Raw genomic sequence first — 20,693 nt, 5'->3', positions numbered from 1 at the left:
GCCTTCCTGCGCAGAGGAATTGCATCCTGCTGCGCCCCAAGGATAGCCTCCTTGAGGAAGGACCACCTTTCCTGGACCCCCATACTAGCTATCCCCTGGGCTCCGAGTGCCTCCCTGACTACTGGGGAAGAGAGGGAAGGCTGTGATGCTAGGGAGAAACACAGAATCTGGGTTTCATACATTTCATAGACATTAGGGTTAGAAGGGACCTTGCAAACATCATCGGGTCCAGGACCCTGCCCAAGGGGTAGGAAATCAGCTGGGGCCAGATCATGCTAGCAAGATAAACATCCAGGTGTTTCTTAAAGGTGTCGAGAGTAGGTGCTTGCACCACTTCTGGGGGGAGTCTATTCCAGATTCTGAAGACTTGGACAATAAAGAAGTTTTTCCTTATGTTCAGTCTAAAACGGCCTTCCAGCAGCTTGTGACCATTAGACCTTGTTGTCCCTTGGGGTGCCCTGGTGAACGGACCAGGGCACCCCAGTTCCTGATGCACGCTCCTTATGTGCTTATAGGCTGGCACCAAATCACCCCTGAGACTTCACTTCTCCAGGCTAAGAGTTGTCCCCTTAGGGTCTGAGAAAAGACCACAGGTTTTGGCTTATTGCTCTGTTTAGGTGTTATTTTGCACACTTGTTTTCTTTTTCTTTTTTTTTCCTGTTGGGACAAGTTTGCCCCATGAAAAATAAGCTGGCTAGAAACCAGGAACACTGGCTTTGAGAAGGAAGCTGGGCAAGTGACTCATTTACAGAGCATGTCTGAGCTCCCTGCTGTCTTGAGCTTAGGCATCTGACTGCAATTTGAACAAGTTTGCTCATTTATGATTCCAAACACCTACTTCCGCTTCTGATGATTTGGCACCACCACCTATACTATCAGGTCCCTATGTCTATATTTTGCCAAACTGTCTAAGATGCAGCCCCTATGCAGGACATGAGAAACCCGAGTTCTAGATTCTCCTCAGCCAAGAGTGTGAGAGTCATGGGTTCAGAAGGAGAATAATTAAGAGAGAGCTTGATTTTGACTTGGTAGCTTAATGGTTATGGCAGTCCTTTGTGAAGGAGGAAACCTGGGTTCTGGTTCTTGGGGGCAGTACTCTATACATATATGGGATAAAAAAACAGGAAAAAAAATGGTAGTAGGGAGCAGAACCCATGTTTCTTCTCCCAGGGGACTGTCATGCCTACTAGGCTCCAAAGGCAGGCCCCTACTTGTTTCATTTTGTGGCTCTATAACCCATAGCTGCCCAGTAACCGAGCCTCACTAGGAGGGATGGAATTCCCTCCTACCCTCTTTGAATTTTTTTTGCATCTATTTTTGTGCCTTCCTCTGAAATTGGAAATTTGGCAGTGGTTAGAGCTCAGGGGAGATTGTTTTGGGCCCACTGGTGCATTCCTAAATGATGCTGAGAAAAGCATTAGTGAGGTTAGGCAGAGCACGAGCTACATTTTTTCAAGCCACATAGCTGAGATCAGCAACTTCTGCAAGTACTCAGTTGATAACATATACCATATTATACAACATCCAGAACAAAGGTGTTTAGGAAGAGTTCCTTGAAGGTTTTCTCAGGATGTGTCAGTGAGAAGGAAAGCCTAATAACCCACCTGCACTAGATTGAAACTTTCTGTTCAAGATATACAGTTATTCCCAGAAGGAATTTAGGTATATTGCCTAGCAAATTCTTTAGGTTATTGAAATTTAAAGAATATTGTTAACCTTAAAAAACAGTCTTCTTCATGGGTTTCCTGTAATACTCTGGATAGACCTATTATTTCAGAGCAGTGGTCTAATCGAGAGCCTATTAAAGTAATTGAGTGGCTCCATTGGCTTCAGCTGGTTTTGTATAGTGCTGCAAAATCTTTTAACGCTACTCATCCAGTCTGTTCAGAGCTTCCTGTTCTTTTAAATGAAAAAAATAAATTAGCCCTTTGTTTGGTCCTTTGGTAAGCTTTTTCAGCTTAGATCCTGGAGTGAATAAATTCCCCATAAAGTAAAATAAAATAAAATAAAAAAGGTGAGAAGATGGGGGCATTTTATGTTTCCACTCACTTTTCTGGTAAATGAGAATTATTTTTCCTTACTTAGAATGCAGCCCATAAATGTTGAAAATGGATGCATTTTTAACCCTATAAAAACTAGCTGTTCTTCAAATAGCTAACAAGGAGCAACACTTCAAGGGCACAAAACCACTTGAACTGAAACAGTGAATATTTTCAAGTGAGATGTGAAAGAATAACCCAAGTGATCATTACCTCTATTGAGATTTTATGCAGACATAGATTTTGATAGTTCTTTTGTATGAAGAAACAATCTATAATAATTAAGCAGTATGTGTGCTGGTTTCCGGAAAACACATTTGTGATATGATGGAGCTTTAGAAACTGAGACCCTCTTTGTTCTGGCATTGTCATCTTGTGGATGATTCAGGAAAATAAAAATGCTGACAGTTGTTTGAGGAGTTTTGAACCAAAACTGGCATCATAATTCAGTGATATTTTAAAATGGCATCAATACATTACACTTCTGGCAATTAATTATTGTCAGTGGAACTGCATCTAAAAATCAGGAAATTGTAATGCCATTTTCCTATTAGGAAGTGCAGTTATGATTTAAGCTTCTGAGACATTCTGTATTATATCTTACTGCATTTAAAATACAATTCCTCCAAACAAAACTGTATGTGACTGTTTTAGGGAATAAGGGACAAAGCTAGATGATTTTGATTAATTCTTTACAAGAGACGAAGACAAATGCATTTTGAAAAACCTTAGGAGACAAATATTATAAATTCTAGCATCTGGGAGTGAATTGACTGAACTTCAATGGATAATTGTCATTTACCAGTTTCAAGAGGTTTAGCAGTAATTTATCATTGTCATAGACATGTTGAAAATTAGGACACAGAACTGAGAGCCCTGTCCTGAAGGAAAAGATGCTGATTTCAGAGGAACTCACTCATTCTGTGGAAATCATCCTGTATAACAATTCTTAAAGAGATATTCCCAGAACTACCCATCCTAGCCTGCAAGCAAGCACCAAACCTTGCTAACCTCATCACCAGAAGCAGACTTACTGGGCACAGAACGCACCAAATGGATCCAGACCATGCCATGACAAGAAATGCAAAATCTGCCAACACACCTCCACCACCCCCACAATTACTACACCCCACAACAGAACCATCAGCATCCCTGCATCTTACAGCTGGTCCTCCAGAAATGTTATATATCTCATCCAATGCACCAAATGCTGCGATGGAAAATATGTAGGAGAGACCAAACAACAACTGCACACCAGAATGAACTCACACTGGAAATCTATCAAAGACAAGAATACACAATTACCTGTCGGGCACATTTCTCACAAGAAAACCACTCTCTCTCCAATCTCTCAGTTCTAATCCTCAAAGAGAACTTACAGAACACTTGTCACAGACGAGCCTATGAACTTCACTTCATCAACCCCCTGGATACAAAAAATCATAGGCTAAATACAGACATTGGATTTATGACACATTATAACTTGCCTGACATCTGACTCCCCAGGTACCTCTCCACTATTTACCTGCTACATTCATGCCCGCTCCATAGCCTGTCTCTCAGCCACTGATTCCTCAGTTTACATCTTCACTGACTTCCTTTCTTTCCTGCATACCAGCCTCAGGTTTCTTTACTATTCATTCCATCCAGGAAGAGCACACACCAACTGCAGATGCTTCCCCAGCCTGATGAAGGGTTTTTAAACCCGAAAGCTTGCCAGGACAAATTTGTCCAGCTATTTAAGTTGGTCTGATAAAAGATATCGGATTTGCTCAAAGAACCTTGTCACCCCATATAACAAGAATTCCATTGCAGGGAAACATGACTGGCCCACAAAGCTTGCTTTGCTTCAGTTACCCCGTTATTTCTCAGTCATAAGTAATTTCAGTTTCTATCAGCAATTCCATTTCTAGATTCCTTTGAATGATTTTAAAATAGTGCTCTCTCACATTATATTGCAAAGTCCTATGATTTTGAAGAGTCCAAATAATAGCCCTAGTTACAGAGTTTCAGATCACAAGAGATCATTGTATCTTTAGTCTTCCCTCCTGTATATCACAGGTCTTACATCTCACCTAACTTTCCCTTTATTAAGAACATCTTTTAGTATGAGACGTTACCCAAGAATGGGTATACTTGCCGTATACAAGAACAAATATTAGATGTTTTGCTTCTAGCCTCAATGTCAAATGCCTTCATCCTCTTGGCATTTAAGCTCATCTATTCCACTGATATTGAGAAGTCTGAGGAAATGGTTACAGGGTACAGCAGCTTGACATGATAAGGCAGAAAGAAGGCTGAATTTTACACCCAGATTCAGTGTCAGAGCACCTCACAGCCTGGAGGCTGGCTGCCTACTGTCTATAGACAGATCTGGCTTCATGGGTGTATCGTACTTTTTTTTTGGTACCGAGTTGATTCCACTACACCTAGAACCTTGGGTGAGGTTTTCCATATAGACAACACCTACTCCCAACAGCTGTACTATTAGATAGTCAGGGAATGGAAAGAGGACAGTGGACGCTGCTTTTCAAAAAGAATCTGAACCCATGTGATTAGGACACACACACCAAAAGTGGAAATTAGGTGGAGAGCACACCTGAAGATCCACACTTATTGGCAATGACCATACTCTGTTGTTAACGTGGTTCTAAACAAAGCATCTTATATGGAAACCACTACCTAAAATAAAAGTGACAGCCAAAATAATGTAAAAAAAAAAAAAAGTGACCAAGGCCTGAACAACACTCAGATGGCAGAGTGATTAAATCTTTATAAAAGTTTAAGTAGCACTCTTAAATTCAAGATGGTCTGAAAAATATTTCATAATATATTCCAATTTCTCTAATTCTTCATTCAAAAGATTGTTTAAATGCTTTTGAGCATTAATCTCAGGATATATTGTGACAGTAGCAACTATTCTGAATTACCTAATCTGATGGACCAGCTGGGATGTCAGGTTAGTGACCCCTACACACTGTTGGATTGGCTAATGGGGGGCAGGAGAACCCTATTTAAGCCTACTTGCAACAGTTGATTTCAGGCTGGTAAACACTGAAGCCTACAGCTGTTCCTCCAAGCCCCTGACTTCAGATCTCTGACTGGCCTTGCCAGGCTTTCTATTACAGTTGTTAGCCCTAACCACTGGACTTGATTGCCCATACCCCAGTCTCATTACAGTATTACACTTAAATTATTTGGGACTCTCCATCAATTGCATAAGAGTCTGCTAGCTAAATATTTCTACTAAGCCTCTTCCTATCAAAAATCACAGTCTTCTGAGACCTAACGGTAGCTAGATTCCTTAAGAGTTTCATTGTCTTTCCTCCCAATTAGAAAAATTCTCCCTTCCTAGCACTTCCACATTGTGGTTTTGGGATTAATGGATCTGCCTTTTGAATCCATGGAAGAGTGTTTTTTATATTACCTGGGTATGGAGACTGCTTTCCTAATGGTTCTCACTTCAGCCCAAAGAACAGGAGAGATTAAAGCGCACACAGCAGGATGGCTTTATATATTATTCCAATGTATCTTCCAACTATGTAGCGTGTATATATAGCATATTCCAAGTATATACTGTTCCAACACGACTGACTCACTCCAAATTCCTTCCTAATGTTGCCTATGGCAACAAAAGGATGAAGTCACATATCTGGCAAAATTCTTTCCTAGGGTACTGTCCCTTTCCTTTTACTTCAGGGAAAAACATTTCTGTAATTCTTCTAACCCGTTTTTGGCCTTTGCTGACAGGATGAATGCTCAGCCAAGATCCTTTCAAACTATTGGTTTTTAGTATAGTCTACACTACAAAGTTTTGCTGGCATAATTACCTTGACTAGGATAGAAATCATAGAAAAATTAGGGTTGAAAGATACCTCAGGAGGTCACATCTAATCCAACCCCTGATCAAAGCAGGACCATCCCCAACTAGATGATCCCAGCCTGGGCTTTGTCCTTAAAACCCACCAAAGATGGAGATCCTACCACCTCTCTAGGTAACCTGTTCCAGTGCTTCACCATCCTCCTAGTGAGAAAGTTTTTCCTAATATTCAACTTAAACATCCCTTGCTGCAACTTGAGACCATTGCTCCTTGTTCTGTTGTTTGCCACCACTGAGAACAGTCCAACTCCATCCTCTTGGGAATCACCTTCAGGGAGTTGAATGCTGCTATTAACTCCCCTCTCAGCCTTCTCTTCTGCAGACTAAATAAGCTCATTTTCCTCAGCCTCTCCTCAGAAGTCACGTGCCCCAGGCTACAAACCATTTTTGTTGCTCTCTGCTGGACTCTCTCCAGCTTGTCTGCATCCTTTCTATAGTGGGGGACACAAAACTGAACACAGTACTCCAGAAGTGGCCTTACCAGTGCTGAATGGAGCGGAATAATTATTTCCCTTGATCTGCTGCCAATGCTTCTACCAATGCAGCCCAGGATGCTGTTAGCCTTCTTGACAACAAGGGCACACTGTTGGATCATATTCAGCTTATTGTCCACTGTAACCCCCAGATCCTTTTTTGTAGAGCTGCTGCTTAGCCAGTCAGTCCCTAGGCTGTACCGGTACATGGGATTGTTCTGTCCGAAGTGCAGGACTTTGCACTTGCCCTTGTTGAACCTCATGAGATTTCTTTTGGCCCAATCCTCTAATCTGTCTAGGTCACTGTGAATCATAGCCCTACCCTCTAGTGTATCTACTACTCCCTCCAGCTTGGTGTCATCAGTGAACTTGCTGAAGGTGCCCTCTATGCCATCTTCCAAATAGTTAATCATAGAATCATAGAATCATGAGTGGGAAGGGACCTAGACAGATCATCGAGTCCGACCCCCTGCCATGGGCAGGAATGAGCACTTAATGAAGATATTGAACAAAACTGGCCTGAGGACTGACCCCTGGGGCACTCCACTTGATACTGACTGCCAGCTAGACATTGATCCACTGATTACTACTCATTGAACCTGGCAATCCAGCCAGCTTTCTATCCACCTTACAGTCCATTCATCCAGTCCATACTTTCTCAGTTTGCTTGTAAGAATGCTGTGGGAGAAGGTATCAGAAACCTTGCTGAAGTCAAGGTATATTACATCGGCTACTTTCCCCACATCCACAGAGCCAGTCATCTCATCATAGAAGATAATCAGGTTGGTCAGACATGAGACGCCCCTGGTGAATCCAAGCCGACTGTTCCTGATCACCTTCTTCCCCTCCAAGTGCTTAGAAATTGATTTTTTGAGGATCTGCTCCATGATTTTTTGGGGGACTGAGGTGAGGCTGTTTGGTCTGTAGTTCCCTGGGTCCTCCTTCTTCCCTTTCTTAAAGACGGGTTATATGTTTGCCCTTTTCCAATTGCCACGAGTTTTCAAAGATGGTAGCTAGTGGCTCTGCAGTCACACCAGCCAACTCCCTCCAGCACCTTTGGGTGCATTGCATCCAGCCCCATGGACTTTTATATGTCCAGTTTTTCTAAATAATCCCTAACCTGTTCTTTCACTACTGAGGACTCCTCAACTTCTCCCCAAACTGTGCTGCCAGGTGCAGTAGTCTGGGTGCTGACCTTGCCTGTGAAGAGTGAGGTGAAAAGGGCATCAAGTACTTCAGCAGTTTCCTCATCTGTCGCTAGGTTGTCTCCCCCACTCAGTAAGGGAGTCACACTTTCCGTGATCTTCCTCTTGTTGCTAATATACTCATAGAAACCCTTCTTGTTACCTTTCATGTCCCTTGCTGGCTGCAACTCCAATTGTGCTTTGGCCTTCCTGACTTCATCCCTGCATGCCCAAGCAATATTTTTATCTTCCTCTTAAGTTGTTTGTCTGAGCTTCCACTTCTGGTGAGCTTCCTTTTTGTGTTTAAGCTCACTGAAGAGTTCTCTGCTAAGCCAAACTGGTCACTTGCTACATTTGCTACTCTTCTTGCACATCAGGATGGTTCGTTCCTGCACCCTCAGTGAGGTTTCTTTAAAATACAGCCAGCTCTCCTGGACTCCTTTCCCCCTCAGACTGGCTTCCCACGGGATCCTTCTCAAGCAGATCAGCTGTCCTATCAGAAGATACCCAGGGAATGGAAAGAGACTAGTGGACACTGCTGTTCAAAAAGAATCTGAACCCATTTGATTAGGACACACATCAAAAGTGGAACTGAAGTGGCGAGCACGTCTGAAGACCCACATTTATTGGCAATGACCATTCTCCATTGTTAACATGGTTTTAAACAAAATGTCTTATATGGAAACCACCAGCTAAAATAAAAGAGATAGCCAAAGTAATGTAAAAAAACCCAACAACTGGCCAAGGTCTGAACAACACTCAGATGACTACATCTTTATAAAAGTTTAAATAGCACTCTTAAACTCAAGATGGTCTGAAAAATATTACATGGTTCATGGTTCTCTAATTCTTCATTCAAAAGATTGTTTAAATGCTTTTGAGCATGAATCTCAGGATACATTGTGACAATTATGGTTGCATATTTTTATTTCAGGCTAAAGAAATAATTATGGCTAACCGAAAAGCACCCACTTCAGCTAAACCTTCTGACAGCAACAAATCACAAACAAATACAAGAAGGTAATTTTATTCTCTCTTTCTCTATAGCCCCTCAGGTTTATTGTTTGCATGTTAGTTCTTTACTTGCCAAAATGCTGCTGCTCAGTGAGTATATAATTGTTGAAATAAGAAAATATTGATTTCTATACAGTAAAGCTATAATAAAAGCTTTAGACTAATGGCTTGTCCAGTATTTTTTGTAAAGTTATTTGCTCCAAAAGCAGAGCCAAAATAGCACTTATTATAGCCGATCATTTTTGTTCCATCAGAAGGCAGTGATTTTTTTTGTATCTGCCTTACAAATCCAGTTGATTAATGGAAAAGTATATAGGAGCTACAGTTGAAACACTGCATCGGTCACCACTGTTTCCTTTTCTGAGGCTGAAGACACTAGCTTTTGGAATCCTAGAAAAGCAGAACTGGAGGTTATTTAGTCTGGCTCACTGCTCAAGGCAGGATCATCCCTGCCTAAACCATCCTAGATGAGGAATATTTAGGAAGTATGTTACCAGCAAATGATAATATGATGATGACTTGTTACTTCAAGAGGACCAAGCCAGAGACGACATCCCTTTAATTAAAAACAATCAATCTTTTCACCAAAAAGGCAGAGGCAGTCTTTCAGGCAGATTTCCTTGAGTGTCTCTGGACTCAAGCAGTGTCAACAGCCAAGTCTCTTAGTTTTTCCTTAGGGAAAAAAACAACAAACCTCCTTTCTGTAGGTACCTGACTGTTACTGCTAACTCAACCATCTCAGATCCACGTATATCAAACAAATGTTTCCAAACCCCATGGGAACTATAAATTATCAGATGAAGATGATCATGCTCATTAGCTTCTTTGGTTCTACTAGACATCAGTCATGATGAACAGAGTCAAAGTCCTGCACCAAGTTCGCATGCAGATTCCCAGCCATTATCCATTTGTGTTTTCTTTTCCTCCCAGCATTAAGGGAAGGAAGCTTGGTGGGTGGTAGAGAAAAGATGTGAAGAGCTGCCTTTCTATAATATCTGTTACCTGATAATCCAAATATACCACATGCCACAAGATTAAGAACTTGCATCCCTAGAGAGGGAATGCAACTTGTACCCAATTATTATTTGCAAATATCAGGTTTTTTAAATGCAGATTCAGATTTACCTCATTGAAAGAAAACTACATATTTTTGCCATCAAAATACTTGTATCAGAAAGAAAATACATCCCCAAAATAAAGAATGAAAGGCAGTATACAGGGATTATTAAGATAGTAAAATCTGACCCCCTGAGTTGACAAGTCATACAATAAAGATTGCTTGAGTAGCTGCTTCTTAGATTACAGGAGAACATGCATTATGGATTACACGCGAGGGCCCCAGTTCTCTTTGTTAAATTCTTCCTCACACATACAATCTGGTAAACAACAGTTTAGTCCTTCAGAAACTCATTTACTGTTATGGGATTGCATTCTGCCAACCCTCACAGCCTACAAACACAGTTTATTTTCTTCCCCCTGCTCACCTTTCTGTGCCTTCTTCTATCAATCCCTCTGTTCTGAAATGTCCTCTCCTTGCCAGCTTGCTACACCTCTTTCCACTCAAGTCACAGGAACATGCTGCAGTTGTTTCTACTATGTACACGATTTCTTTTCTGAGATTTTATACAAAATTATTTTATACAAATCGTTTCAACGCTGCTTAGACTCGTTTCGAGCTCAAAACAGCCAAATTGAAACGAAATAGAGAGCTTTGAAACAGCCTCAGAACGAAACAAGGCAAGTCGAAACAGAACGGTGCCATTTCGCACAGCCCTAGTATGCACCTGAAGCACAGCATAATGACAAAAGGTAAATCTAGAATTTGGTTTGATTTTTTTCCCCCCCATTATGCTTTTAATATAATTTTTTTTCAAAGCAAGATTGTCATCATCAAACTAATCCTTATACTTGGAAACAGAAATAAAAACTTCTGAATTAATTTGCCAAATAAGAGATTTGGGGTAGGGAATGCCACAAGTGTTGTAAAGTAGGCAAATAACCAGGCATAAAGAAATGATTAGACAGGAGTAATGAAATGAAAGAGAGTATTCAGCAAAGCCTGGTCTACACATCGTTCTTCTGTTGGTTTAACAGTTTTGCTTAGGAATAGATTTTTTTTCCCTGAAATAGCTAAATCAGTAGAACACCTACCACTATAATTACCTTTTTACTGGTATAACTACATCCCCTCCAGGGGATTGCACTGCTTTAATTATACTGGTATAGTTAGAGCAATACTGTGTAGATATGCCCTGAGACTAGAAATCTGATTTGCATTCCATTAGTGCAGCTTTTAGTAATAGTGCATGATTTACTGATTCATGTCCTTCTGCATTTCTTGTTTGCATATAAACATATATTTTTCAATCACTTAATCCTTTATCAGGTTTTTAATTCCAGCCTTTGCTAGCAGACTCTCATTATAGTAACACTGTATGGTAGAACTGTGGTTTTCAGTTTCAAAAAAAGTTCATGCATTAACTAACTGAGCTGAGAGAATTAGGCACATGCTAAGCATAGAGGCTTTTATTTTCAGTCCTGCTATTTTAAGTTGTTCATTTATTTTAGATTTAATACCAGCACTATATAAGAAACACCCCTGAGGCTGTACCTGGCATGAAGATCTTATTCTAAGCCAGAGACAATGGTACTTGGTAGGTAGTTTTGATAGAGGTTACTTTCATCTAGCTTTGTTACTTTCTTGTGGACATCATGGACAGAACAGGTCTTTAAGAAAGGACTTGCTGGTCAACGAGTAAGATTCTTGTTTTGGGTGTGAAAAGTGGTTGGTTCAAATCCTAGACAAGCTGTTGTAAAAGTTGAGAATTCTCCTGTCCCTTTCATGTTACATCTGGGGGCTGGACTGAGTAACACAGGAAGTCCCTTAGCTCTATGTTTGTGCGACTTGAGTGGATAGACTTGTCAAGCTGGTAAGAAGAGAGCACTTCAAACAAAGAGTTTGACAGAACAAGGCACAGGAAGGTGAGCAGGGGAAAGAAAATTAAGGGTGTTTGTAAGCTGTGTCTGTTGGCAGTATGTGATGAGGCAGATGTAATAAGATAAACTCAGGATTTGGATAGAGTCAGCATAGGGTTGGAAGATACCTCCTAAGTCCAGTCTCCTGCTATTACACAGACAATCATGTCAAATTATTTTTTTTAGAAACTGCCCAAGCTTTCACCCTGCCCCCTTTCTGTCTCTGCTCCTAATTGTTTCATATCACGAACCTTGTTCCTCAAGTGCAGGGCTCCTCAACTACTGCATTTGGCCCATGAAGGGTTAAATTATGGCCCCTGGGCTCTCACTTGGCCACTGTTCCTTCCATCACTCTAACTGCAGCAGCAGTCAAGGTCTTGGGGCAGGGTGCCAGCAGGGGTGAGAGTCCTCTTGGTTTTGGGACTCCCAGCCCTAACTGGGCATGGTGCACCCCTGCCCAGCTGACAGGGGTCCTAGCTACACATGCAAATTAAAGCTCAATAGAAACCAGGTATAAAGTTAATACATGTTTTCAAGATATGCCCTGAGACTAGAAATCTGATTTTCATTCCATTAGTGTAGCTTCTGGCAATAGCGGAGAGAAGGTAAAAATAAGCTGGCTGGAGCTTTTTATGGTATAAGTTCTTTGCATGTGTAACTGGTATTCAGGTTATTATGGAAATAACCGATTAATTGCATGATATCCATAAGCGGCAGAAGGCCGGGGCTAAAAGGGCTCAGCCCCCCTCCTCAAACACAGGGCAGTGTGTAGGGCCTCAGGGCAGCCCAGCTGCAGGCTCTATGCAGCTGCAGCAGGGGTGAGGAGGGTGCGTACACAGCCAGGATCACAGCCCAGCATTTAGATAACTGGCTTCCCAGCACAGCAGGCAAGTACCAGTTGATTCCGTGAAGGGGCAGGGGTTGGGGGGGAACAGGTTGAGGCCCCCATGGTGAAGGAGGAAGTGGGGCATGAGCAGGGGCTGGGGTCAGTGGGGCCCTGGTCAGGCTGGATGGTGGAACAATCGGAGCCTAGGCAGGTTGTCCAGAGGTGTGGGGTGTTCCTGCCACTGCGCATACCCGGTGGAGGCCCGGGGGAGACATGCCCCCTCATTTGTGCATGGGGCTCCCTGCTGCAGCTGCCCTGGGACACCACTTGCCTGCTGCTGCTCAGCTGTGCTGTGTCCCCTGCCCACCCAGCAGCAGGACGCACATGGCCTTGCACCACTCCTGGGGCAGCTGCAGCAGGAAGCGAAGCCGAGCACACAGCAGCAGCCACCTCCGCTCTGCACACAGTTGGGGGAGCATGTGCCCCCTGGGCCTCCGCCAGGGTGCGCGCAGTGGCAGGAGCCCCCTGCACCCCAAGATGAGCTGCCTGAGCTCCAATTGTCCTACCACCCAGCCTGGCCAGGGCCACACTCACTCCAGCCCCTGCTCCTGCCTGTGCTTCACTCTCTTCCTTACCACGGGGTCCTCAATCTGGTCCCCCTCCATGACTCTTTCCCCTCACCCCACCCCTTCACCCACAGACTTACTTGTGGGGGTGGGGAGGAGCACACATGGATGTAACTTAACTGCAGGGAAGGAGAGAGCACTCATAAATGCGCACATATGCTCAGTGCCCCCCCCCCGCAATATTATTTTTCTCCATCCACCTGTGGCAATATCTGTAATGTGTAGAGGGGGGTAGACCTCAAAGTTGTCTCAGCTAAGCAACTTCCTAGGTGTTTCTAATTACATTGACTATGGTTATCAAAAAGATGAGATTTGATGCAGTATTGGGAAACCAGGAAAATCCGGTATGAAGCTGACATTTGTCTTCACACTGCCATGCCAATATTTCACTGGGCAAACTTTTTTGCAGTTGTCAAGTCAGGAGTTCAGGTAGTAACAATACATTAATATATTGTTTTGAGAAATCTAAAGGATTTGGTCAGAGTTACATTTGTCCTGTTCAGTATTCTTCTAACAAGAAAAGCTTTGTGGATTTTATTCTCTCACTAACTTTTGTAAATCCAAGGTGCAGAAACATTTGCAGATTTGTATTTTGATGAATCCTGTTTATGAGCGGTACTTGCAGAACAAGGTGGCCTTGGGAACAGCAGCACTTCATTTATCACAACTTATTTGCAATGATTTACATCTTCCCTTCCTGATTATAATTTTGTCCTTGAAACATGAATTCAGCTGTCATGATTAGTGCATATCATGTCCTTTTAAATGATAACCTGATTCTGAAAACTGTGGTTATTCTTTGATTTTCAGGGTATGGCCATGTAAAGTGAGTTGAAGGATTCCTACGTGCTGAAAGAGGCACCCAAGTCTCTGGTTGTTTTAAAGCAAAATTATTTACCTGGCTTACTGGACAAATTTTGCCTAGGTCTCCCAGACTCAAATATTTGGGCCAGAATCTAAGATAAAAATAAAACCTTTTTTTGTTCTCAGAGCCCTAGGCTCTACAACAGAAAATTCTGTAAACTGAGACAGTTTTTCCCTATTTGGCAGAGATCAGGATTTGGTTCAACAGCACCTTTCCCAGATCAGTATTAATGATGTGCATGTTGTCTCCAGCATCAGCCTAGGACACTGGAGTAATTGCATCTCTGGAGCTGGTGTAAGCATTGCATTCACGCCCTTGGAAGGGCTAATATTACAGTGGAGCATCCCAATAGCATGGCAGCACTTCAGAAGAAGGCAGTACCTACAGACTGGATTATAGGTCCAAGGAGGATTCATAGAACAAGACATTGCTTTTTGATTTTTAGGCATTGCAACACCTAAGCAGTAGTGCCTGTGGGTATGATTTGGGTCTGGTCCTCAGTCTCTTTGCCTCAGAGAGATAATGACAATAGAGATGATGGTCCTCCCACACTTCGTGGACATGTGAGTGGTTTTTGAAGGCTACAATGATTTCCTCAGTGGGAAGAAGAGCACATGAGCAGAAAGACAGGGACCCACTTATTTTTTCAACACGTACCTTCCTACTGCTGGTTCTCAAAGTACTTTATGTCGTGGACTAGCAGGAAGCATTTGTTGGATGATGCGTATGCTACTGATGCATGACTTCCATGACTCGTTTTCCAAATGTGCTGTTATTTCTGCCATTTAACTTGTGCATTTACATGTTTTCAGGCAGTCAAGCTATATAAACCAAGCAGTTTGTCATATTTGCAGAAAGAGTAATTTGTTCAATTTCTGGCTTATCTAGAGCCATTAAGTGAATATAAAATATGTCCAATACTTAAGAAAGGAATCTTTCTCATACTATGCAAATAAAACATCCTAAGACCAACATTGTCTTACTTCTGCATTTTTAGCTTTTGCTGAGCTACTCCAAAGAATTAGATCCACACAACTGGAGTAGAGAGACAGTTCTTTGCAGGGTGTGCACTTCTGGAAACCACCCAAAAGCTAGTAACAATCTGTTTCAAGGTCATGGCACATTTTGCAAGTTGCACAGGAAATGAATAATTGTATTGCCTCTCAGGGATGAACGTTTTGCAGAACATTGCCACAATGTGAATCCACTTCTGTTTCATTAAAATGTTCAATAGCATAAAGCACCTTGCCCTATAGCTAAGGAATATTCAGGGTGAAAACACAGAAGTCGTCTTGTGTGCATCGCCATTACCCATAGCATTCTCCTCAAAGTGGGCGGTTTTTTTGTAGCATTTGCTGTGGAAAGGACTGGAGCTGGTTTTTGTCCATCCAGATTCTTAAAACAAGGAGCTAACTTCTCTGGTCTGCTGCCCTGGTGCACAACACAAAAGGGATGAGCTGAGTAACCACTGGAGACTTCCTCTTGCAAGAGGAATTCCTCTGGGACATAAAGCTGACAGAAGTAGAGTATCTTCCTACTATGCCAGTGACAACTCCCCTCAACAGTGGTATAGGGGTCATGTCAGGCAAAGGGAAGGACCTGCCATGAGCCTAAAATAGTGGCATTTAACCTTTTGAGACCCAAAACATCCCTGCATAATTTGTGAATTCAGTGGTACACTAAAGTATATAGTCATTTCCTTCCATATGCGCTGGGCAGTAGGGGTGGGGGATTGTCCAGGCAGGGACAAGCCTGAGCAGGGCTTATCTGCTTGTCTCCTCATACCTAACTTATCTCCTTATATCTTGTGGCACCCTTCAAAGGCGCTCTGGGTGAGAATCACTGCCCTAAAATAACGAGGCACAGTGGAGCAAAACTTCTTGATGTCTAAACTCCACAGGTGAAGGGATCTTGCAGTAGAACAGCTACTTAGACTTGAATCCAGTATCAAGTAACTTCAACCAGTTCCCTGACAGAAGCCTTTTCCCTTGTACTGAACAAAGTTTTATCACAGAGAAATTATCTTGGCTCTTTTTTAGCGCTGTGCAAAGCGTCGGATCATGATTTGGATTCAGAGATGATTCGGATGATTCAGAGGCTGAATCTATGAATCTGAATCGAATTGCTGGAAGCTTTAGGTTTTCCGAATCGATTTGGAGCTTCTGAATCGATTCAGAAAAGATTCAGAAAAGATTCAGAGATTTGACCACAGGTTATAATGGGGAATCAGTGAACTATCTATAACTTTGTTGTCTTTTGGCTACTTCAGATGAAACTTGCAGGGATGGTAGCCTCTGCTGAGTGCATGACATGTACCAAGTTTCAAGGTGATAGGTGCAGGGGTTTCTGGGAAATTGCACCTCAAAGTCCTGAAAGCAACTCTTATGTCACGTGTGTGTGTTAAGCCACAGTGGGGTCAAAACTGCAGGGATGGTAGCTCTTGCTGAGGCCACAAAGCCTGCCAAGTTTCAAGGAGATCAGTGCAGGGGTTTGGGGGGAACTGCACCTCAAGCTGCAGACAAGCAAAACTCATGCTGTGGGTGACACTGTGTGTGTTAAGGCGCAGCAGGGTGAAAGCTGCAGGCCTGCTAGCCCCTGCCGAGACCACGAAGCTGCCAGCTGCCAGCTGCCAGATAGGTGCAGGGGTTCTGGGTTCTGGGGCCCTGCACCTCTGCCTGCTGACAGGCAAAACTCGTGACATGGGTGCTTGTGCAACTGTGTCTGTCTTGGGGCATGGGTGGGGGGCAGCTGGCAGACTTTGTGGCTGCAGCAGGGGCTAGCAGACCTGCAGCTTTCACCCCGCTGCGCCTTAACACACACAGTGTCACCCATGTCATGAGTTTTCCTTGTCCTCAGCTTGAGGTGCAGTTTCTCCCAAACCCCTGCACCAATGTGAAATGAAGCCACTATCATTAGCTGTGAAGGAGGCTGGATTCTGTTTTGCCAATTAGCTACATTTCAGTATTTAAAAAATATGAACAAACGGTCACAAATTACTGGAAACAGGCTAGAAATTTTTGCTTTTCTAACCAATGGGGTCTCCCACTCTTCCTTTAGGAAAACCCTGCAATGGAAAACATGTAAAATCTCTTCTGGTACAGCAATATAATGAGTGGATATAGAACTCTGTTGGTCATGATTTCAAAAGTGTCCCTAATCTGGACTGGATAAGCAGTTTATACATCCTGTGAAGTTCTACAGTATTGCAAGACCTGCTGGAAACCACAGTGTCAAAAAATAAATAACAAACAAATTCATGCTTCAGTTTAAATATTTAGTATTTGTTTGATTTTTTTAAGTGCTATTAATTTCTGCTTCCTATCACTAGGGATTTATATAGAGACCCTTTAAATAACTGAAGCGAGACTGAGTTAAATGCAAACAAAAAAGAAAATTGTTGTGATCAAACTCTCTGCTACCTCAGCAGCCAGCAATTGATACCAACCATTAATCACATTATCTTGGTATAAAATATTATAGATGTCATAAGATTAAGAATAAAATATTTATAGACTCATAAAAAGTCTAGCTAGTAATGATTTGTGTGTCCACCAGACAATGGTGAATTATCTGTGCTTTGACTCATTTTGAGTGAAGAACCCCTCTATGGTAATAAGTTCCTTAACCCTGTTTCCATTGGAGTGAGGCGCAAAATTCCCATGGATGTAATTGGAAGAAGAATGGTTCTCAAAATGTTGCTGCTTCATTTGATGTGCTGCTCTCTTTTGTTCCAGAAGACAGCGAGTTGAGCGACTAGAAGTGGATCCTAACAAATACTCATTCCCCGATGTAGCAAACATAGTCCAAGAAAAGGAGCGAACTGGACAAGGTCCTATTAGGCTTCAACAACAAAAGGCAGTAGAGCCTGAGAAGAGTTATACTGACTCGGTGGACGGCGAAGATGTTCCTCCCTTAATTTGAAATGTACTGAGAGGTTTTCACATTCTGTAACCTGCATTGCCTCTGAGTTAGCCTCAGCAGCTTTCTTGACTCACACAATAGAGGATCTACGTATATAATAACCTTATTGTCTACTGAAATTAAAAAATATTTGTTATTGCTGTCAGTTGTTTTTGTTATACTTTTGCTGTACTTTTCTGCCTCTTTCAATTAGAAGATTAATACATACCTTCTTGTCACAGAGCACTCAGGTGCCCTGTGCCTGAAAACAGAAACAGCTCGGGAGAGACCCCTAGTGGCAGGAAGGGGGAGGCTTAGCTGCCAGTCACCAGGGCTGCGCAGGTGCTGGTTGCTAGGGCAACCAGTGAAACCAGCTGACAGGAAGGGGCAGGGCTTAGCCCTTCTTAAGCCCAAGCAGGAGGCCAGGAGGGCAGTTCCTCTCCGGTGGCCAAGGGAGGAGGAACTCGGCTAGGACAGACAAAGGGGAGAACTCTGACAGTGGTAACATCCCTCGGTTGCTGCTGGGGTTGGGGAGCTCTCTCTCTCTCTCTCTGGTAGGGATTGAATCTTGTTTGACCCGACAGTCTAGCTTTTATGTTGTAGCCCAGGGGCTTTGTGTTCTTGTGTTTGCTGTTTTGACCGGAGGGCCGGGTGAGGCTATCACGGGGTGGAGGAGGGTTTTTTTTCAGTCATTGATGATCCTTCAAGACTGTCCTGCCCAGAGGCAGCAAGCCTAGAAGTTACTGTTCCTCCTCTTGCAACAAGGAGCAAGACAACAGTTACAACAACCATATCATAGGAGCTCCACAGTAGCGTAGGGACCCTGGCGCCAGAGAGGGCGCAGCGTTTTGGGGGTGCATTGACCCCAGCCCCCAGAGCTAGAGGGGGGCAGTGAGAAGCCCCAGAGCTAGAGGGGGGCAGTGAGAAGCCCCAGAAGTAAAGGAGAGGGCCAAGGCATAACAGGGTCCAGGTCAAACCACATCAGTACCATCTGCGAGGCTTGGGCTGCAGTGTAAGGGAGGAAAAGGAACCGCAGGTAGCACCGCCTGGCACCGGGGCACATAAAATGGGCAGCCTCCCACTGATTACATTAATCAATTAAGATCAAGGCATGGCAGGCAAGTAAGCAGGCAGTTGGCCCATTGCAAGAGGGCGGAGTCACTCCTAGAAAGGCTCTGATAGCGATACTCCTGTCACACTTCTCTTTTTCTAAATTGTCTGCTTGTGTCATGACAGGGTTCCAAAGGCCTCTTCAAAACTGGGATATCTCACTGTTGGCAGGATATAAACCAATAGGAAGATTGACACACTACCTCAAAGACCTCACAGTCTAATTAAAGAGATAACAAATGAGGATGGCAACAGCAATTAATTACCTATTACCTAGGATGAACCACACAGAGCTGAAGTCCCCAGGCATTTTCCAGTGCTTACTTTCTTAAGAAGGCAGCAGCAGAGAAACCTCTTGTGTTGGGTGTGATGCACTTGCACTGATGTTCCTATACTCTGGGACTGAGAAGGGGGTCGATGGAGCTAGCCCATCCTTCCTGCAACAGTAAATCTACCAACACAACAAACAGCTTTCAGATTCTACATTCAGCAATATAATTACCAGTGTGCTTGAGGAGTGCGAAGGTGCCAGTCTGTAGTGATGCTGTGGGGAGGGGAAGATCACAGCTGGATAATACACCCCAGAAGACCTGCCACTTCAGAAAAGTTGGACTAAGTCAGCTAGATCTTTCCAGTGCCCTGGGTGCTGGTCTCTTTTGTCTTTCCTTGGCTTCCAGCAATTTCAGGATTCGTTGAAATTGTCGGGGTCTAATTTGCAGCTCCTCTTAGATGTGGGGGCGAAGACAATTTGGGGCATCAGGGCTTGGAGATAGAGGGACTTGTTCCTACCCTGCCCTTCCACTGTTCTAAGAACTGCAGGAGTCTCCTGATTGACTTAATTCCCAAACCCCTGTATTGCACCCAGTAGGTTGGAACGGGCTTCTTCAAAGCGTAATGTATTCACTTTACTGTATCATAGTGAAACCAGGTGCGGTAACTTGACACAGCAAATTTGTGAATGCCTCTTTCGCTTTTTAGTTTAGGCCAGGGGCAGGCAAAATGTGGCCTGTGGGCTGGATGCGGCCTGCCAGGCCATTCTATCCGAACCACAGGGCCTCTAAAAAATTTAGAAAATTAATATTTATCTGCCTCTGGCTGCCTGTCATGCGGCCCTCGATGGCTCGCCAAACCTCAGTAAGCAGCCCTCTGCCTGAAATAATTGCCTACCCCTGGTTTAGGTATTTAACATACATTCTTTTAGTAAATGCAGTTCTCATTTTTTTTATTCGCAGGTCACCTCTACTTTTAAAAGCCAAAAAAAAAAAGGGGGGATAAATTGAGGTGTTAAAAGGAGCTATATAATCTTGTCAGTAAGTGTCTTATAAAATGGAGATTGTCATTCTAAGGGAAACCCTAATGAATTTGTTCCAAAAAAGAGGAACTTGCTTGCTTCTGCATGGGAGTGGTGCAGAAATGAATGAAAAATGTCTTTTGCTTTTAACACTATGAGATACTCTTTGCAAATTTAAAAAAAATCAGGACCCCATCCCCCACCCCCCCAAGGTTATTTTGTTGCTTGGGAGGGGAGTTTCTTTGATTTAGATTGGGTTGGATTTTTTTTTCTTCTTAATTTACATGTTCTCCTCTTTATGGCCAAAAATGAATGAGTGAGGTGCATTCATACCCGAACAATCAAAGAGATTTCTGAAGTGATAAATACTTTTCATTTATTTAGCAGACCAGGGTTAGGTGGCTGCCCTGATATCTCCAAGAAATTCACCTGGATGGCTGACCCTGTAGTTTGTAAGCAAAGTTTTGCTTTGAACTTTTGAATGCACTGCATGTCTTTACCCAAAGTAA

At 43.0% G+C, this 20,693-nt stretch overlaps 1 protein-coding gene across 1 annotated transcript in view; it reads left to right on the top strand.

Moving 5' to 3' along the window:
- LRRC6 (leucine rich repeat containing 6) overlaps positions 1-17,945 on the top strand; it is a 79,537-nt gene extending 61,592 nt beyond the window's left edge. Inside the window, exons 12-13 of the mRNA XM_019519631.1 lie at positions 8,511-8,596; positions 17,618-17,945. Coding sequence (XP_019375176.1) covers positions 8,511-8,596; positions 17,618-17,804 — 273 coding nt within the window. The 3' untranslated portion in view covers positions 17,805-17,945. The remainder of the gene's footprint in view (positions 1-8,510; positions 8,597-17,617) is intronic.
- Positions 17,946-20,693: the final 2,748 nt, after the last annotated feature.

The sequence above is a fragment of the Gavialis gangeticus genome, unplaced genomic scaffold (genome assembly GCF_001723915.1).
Source record: "Gavialis gangeticus isolate Ggan-Ray unplaced genomic scaffold, GavGan_comp1, whole genome shotgun sequence".
NCBI classification, from domain to species: domain Eukaryota; kingdom Metazoa; phylum Chordata; order Crocodylia; family Gavialidae; genus Gavialis; species Gavialis gangeticus.
Note: the sequence above shows the minus strand (reverse complement) of the source record. Positions and strands in the feature narration are given on the sequence as shown.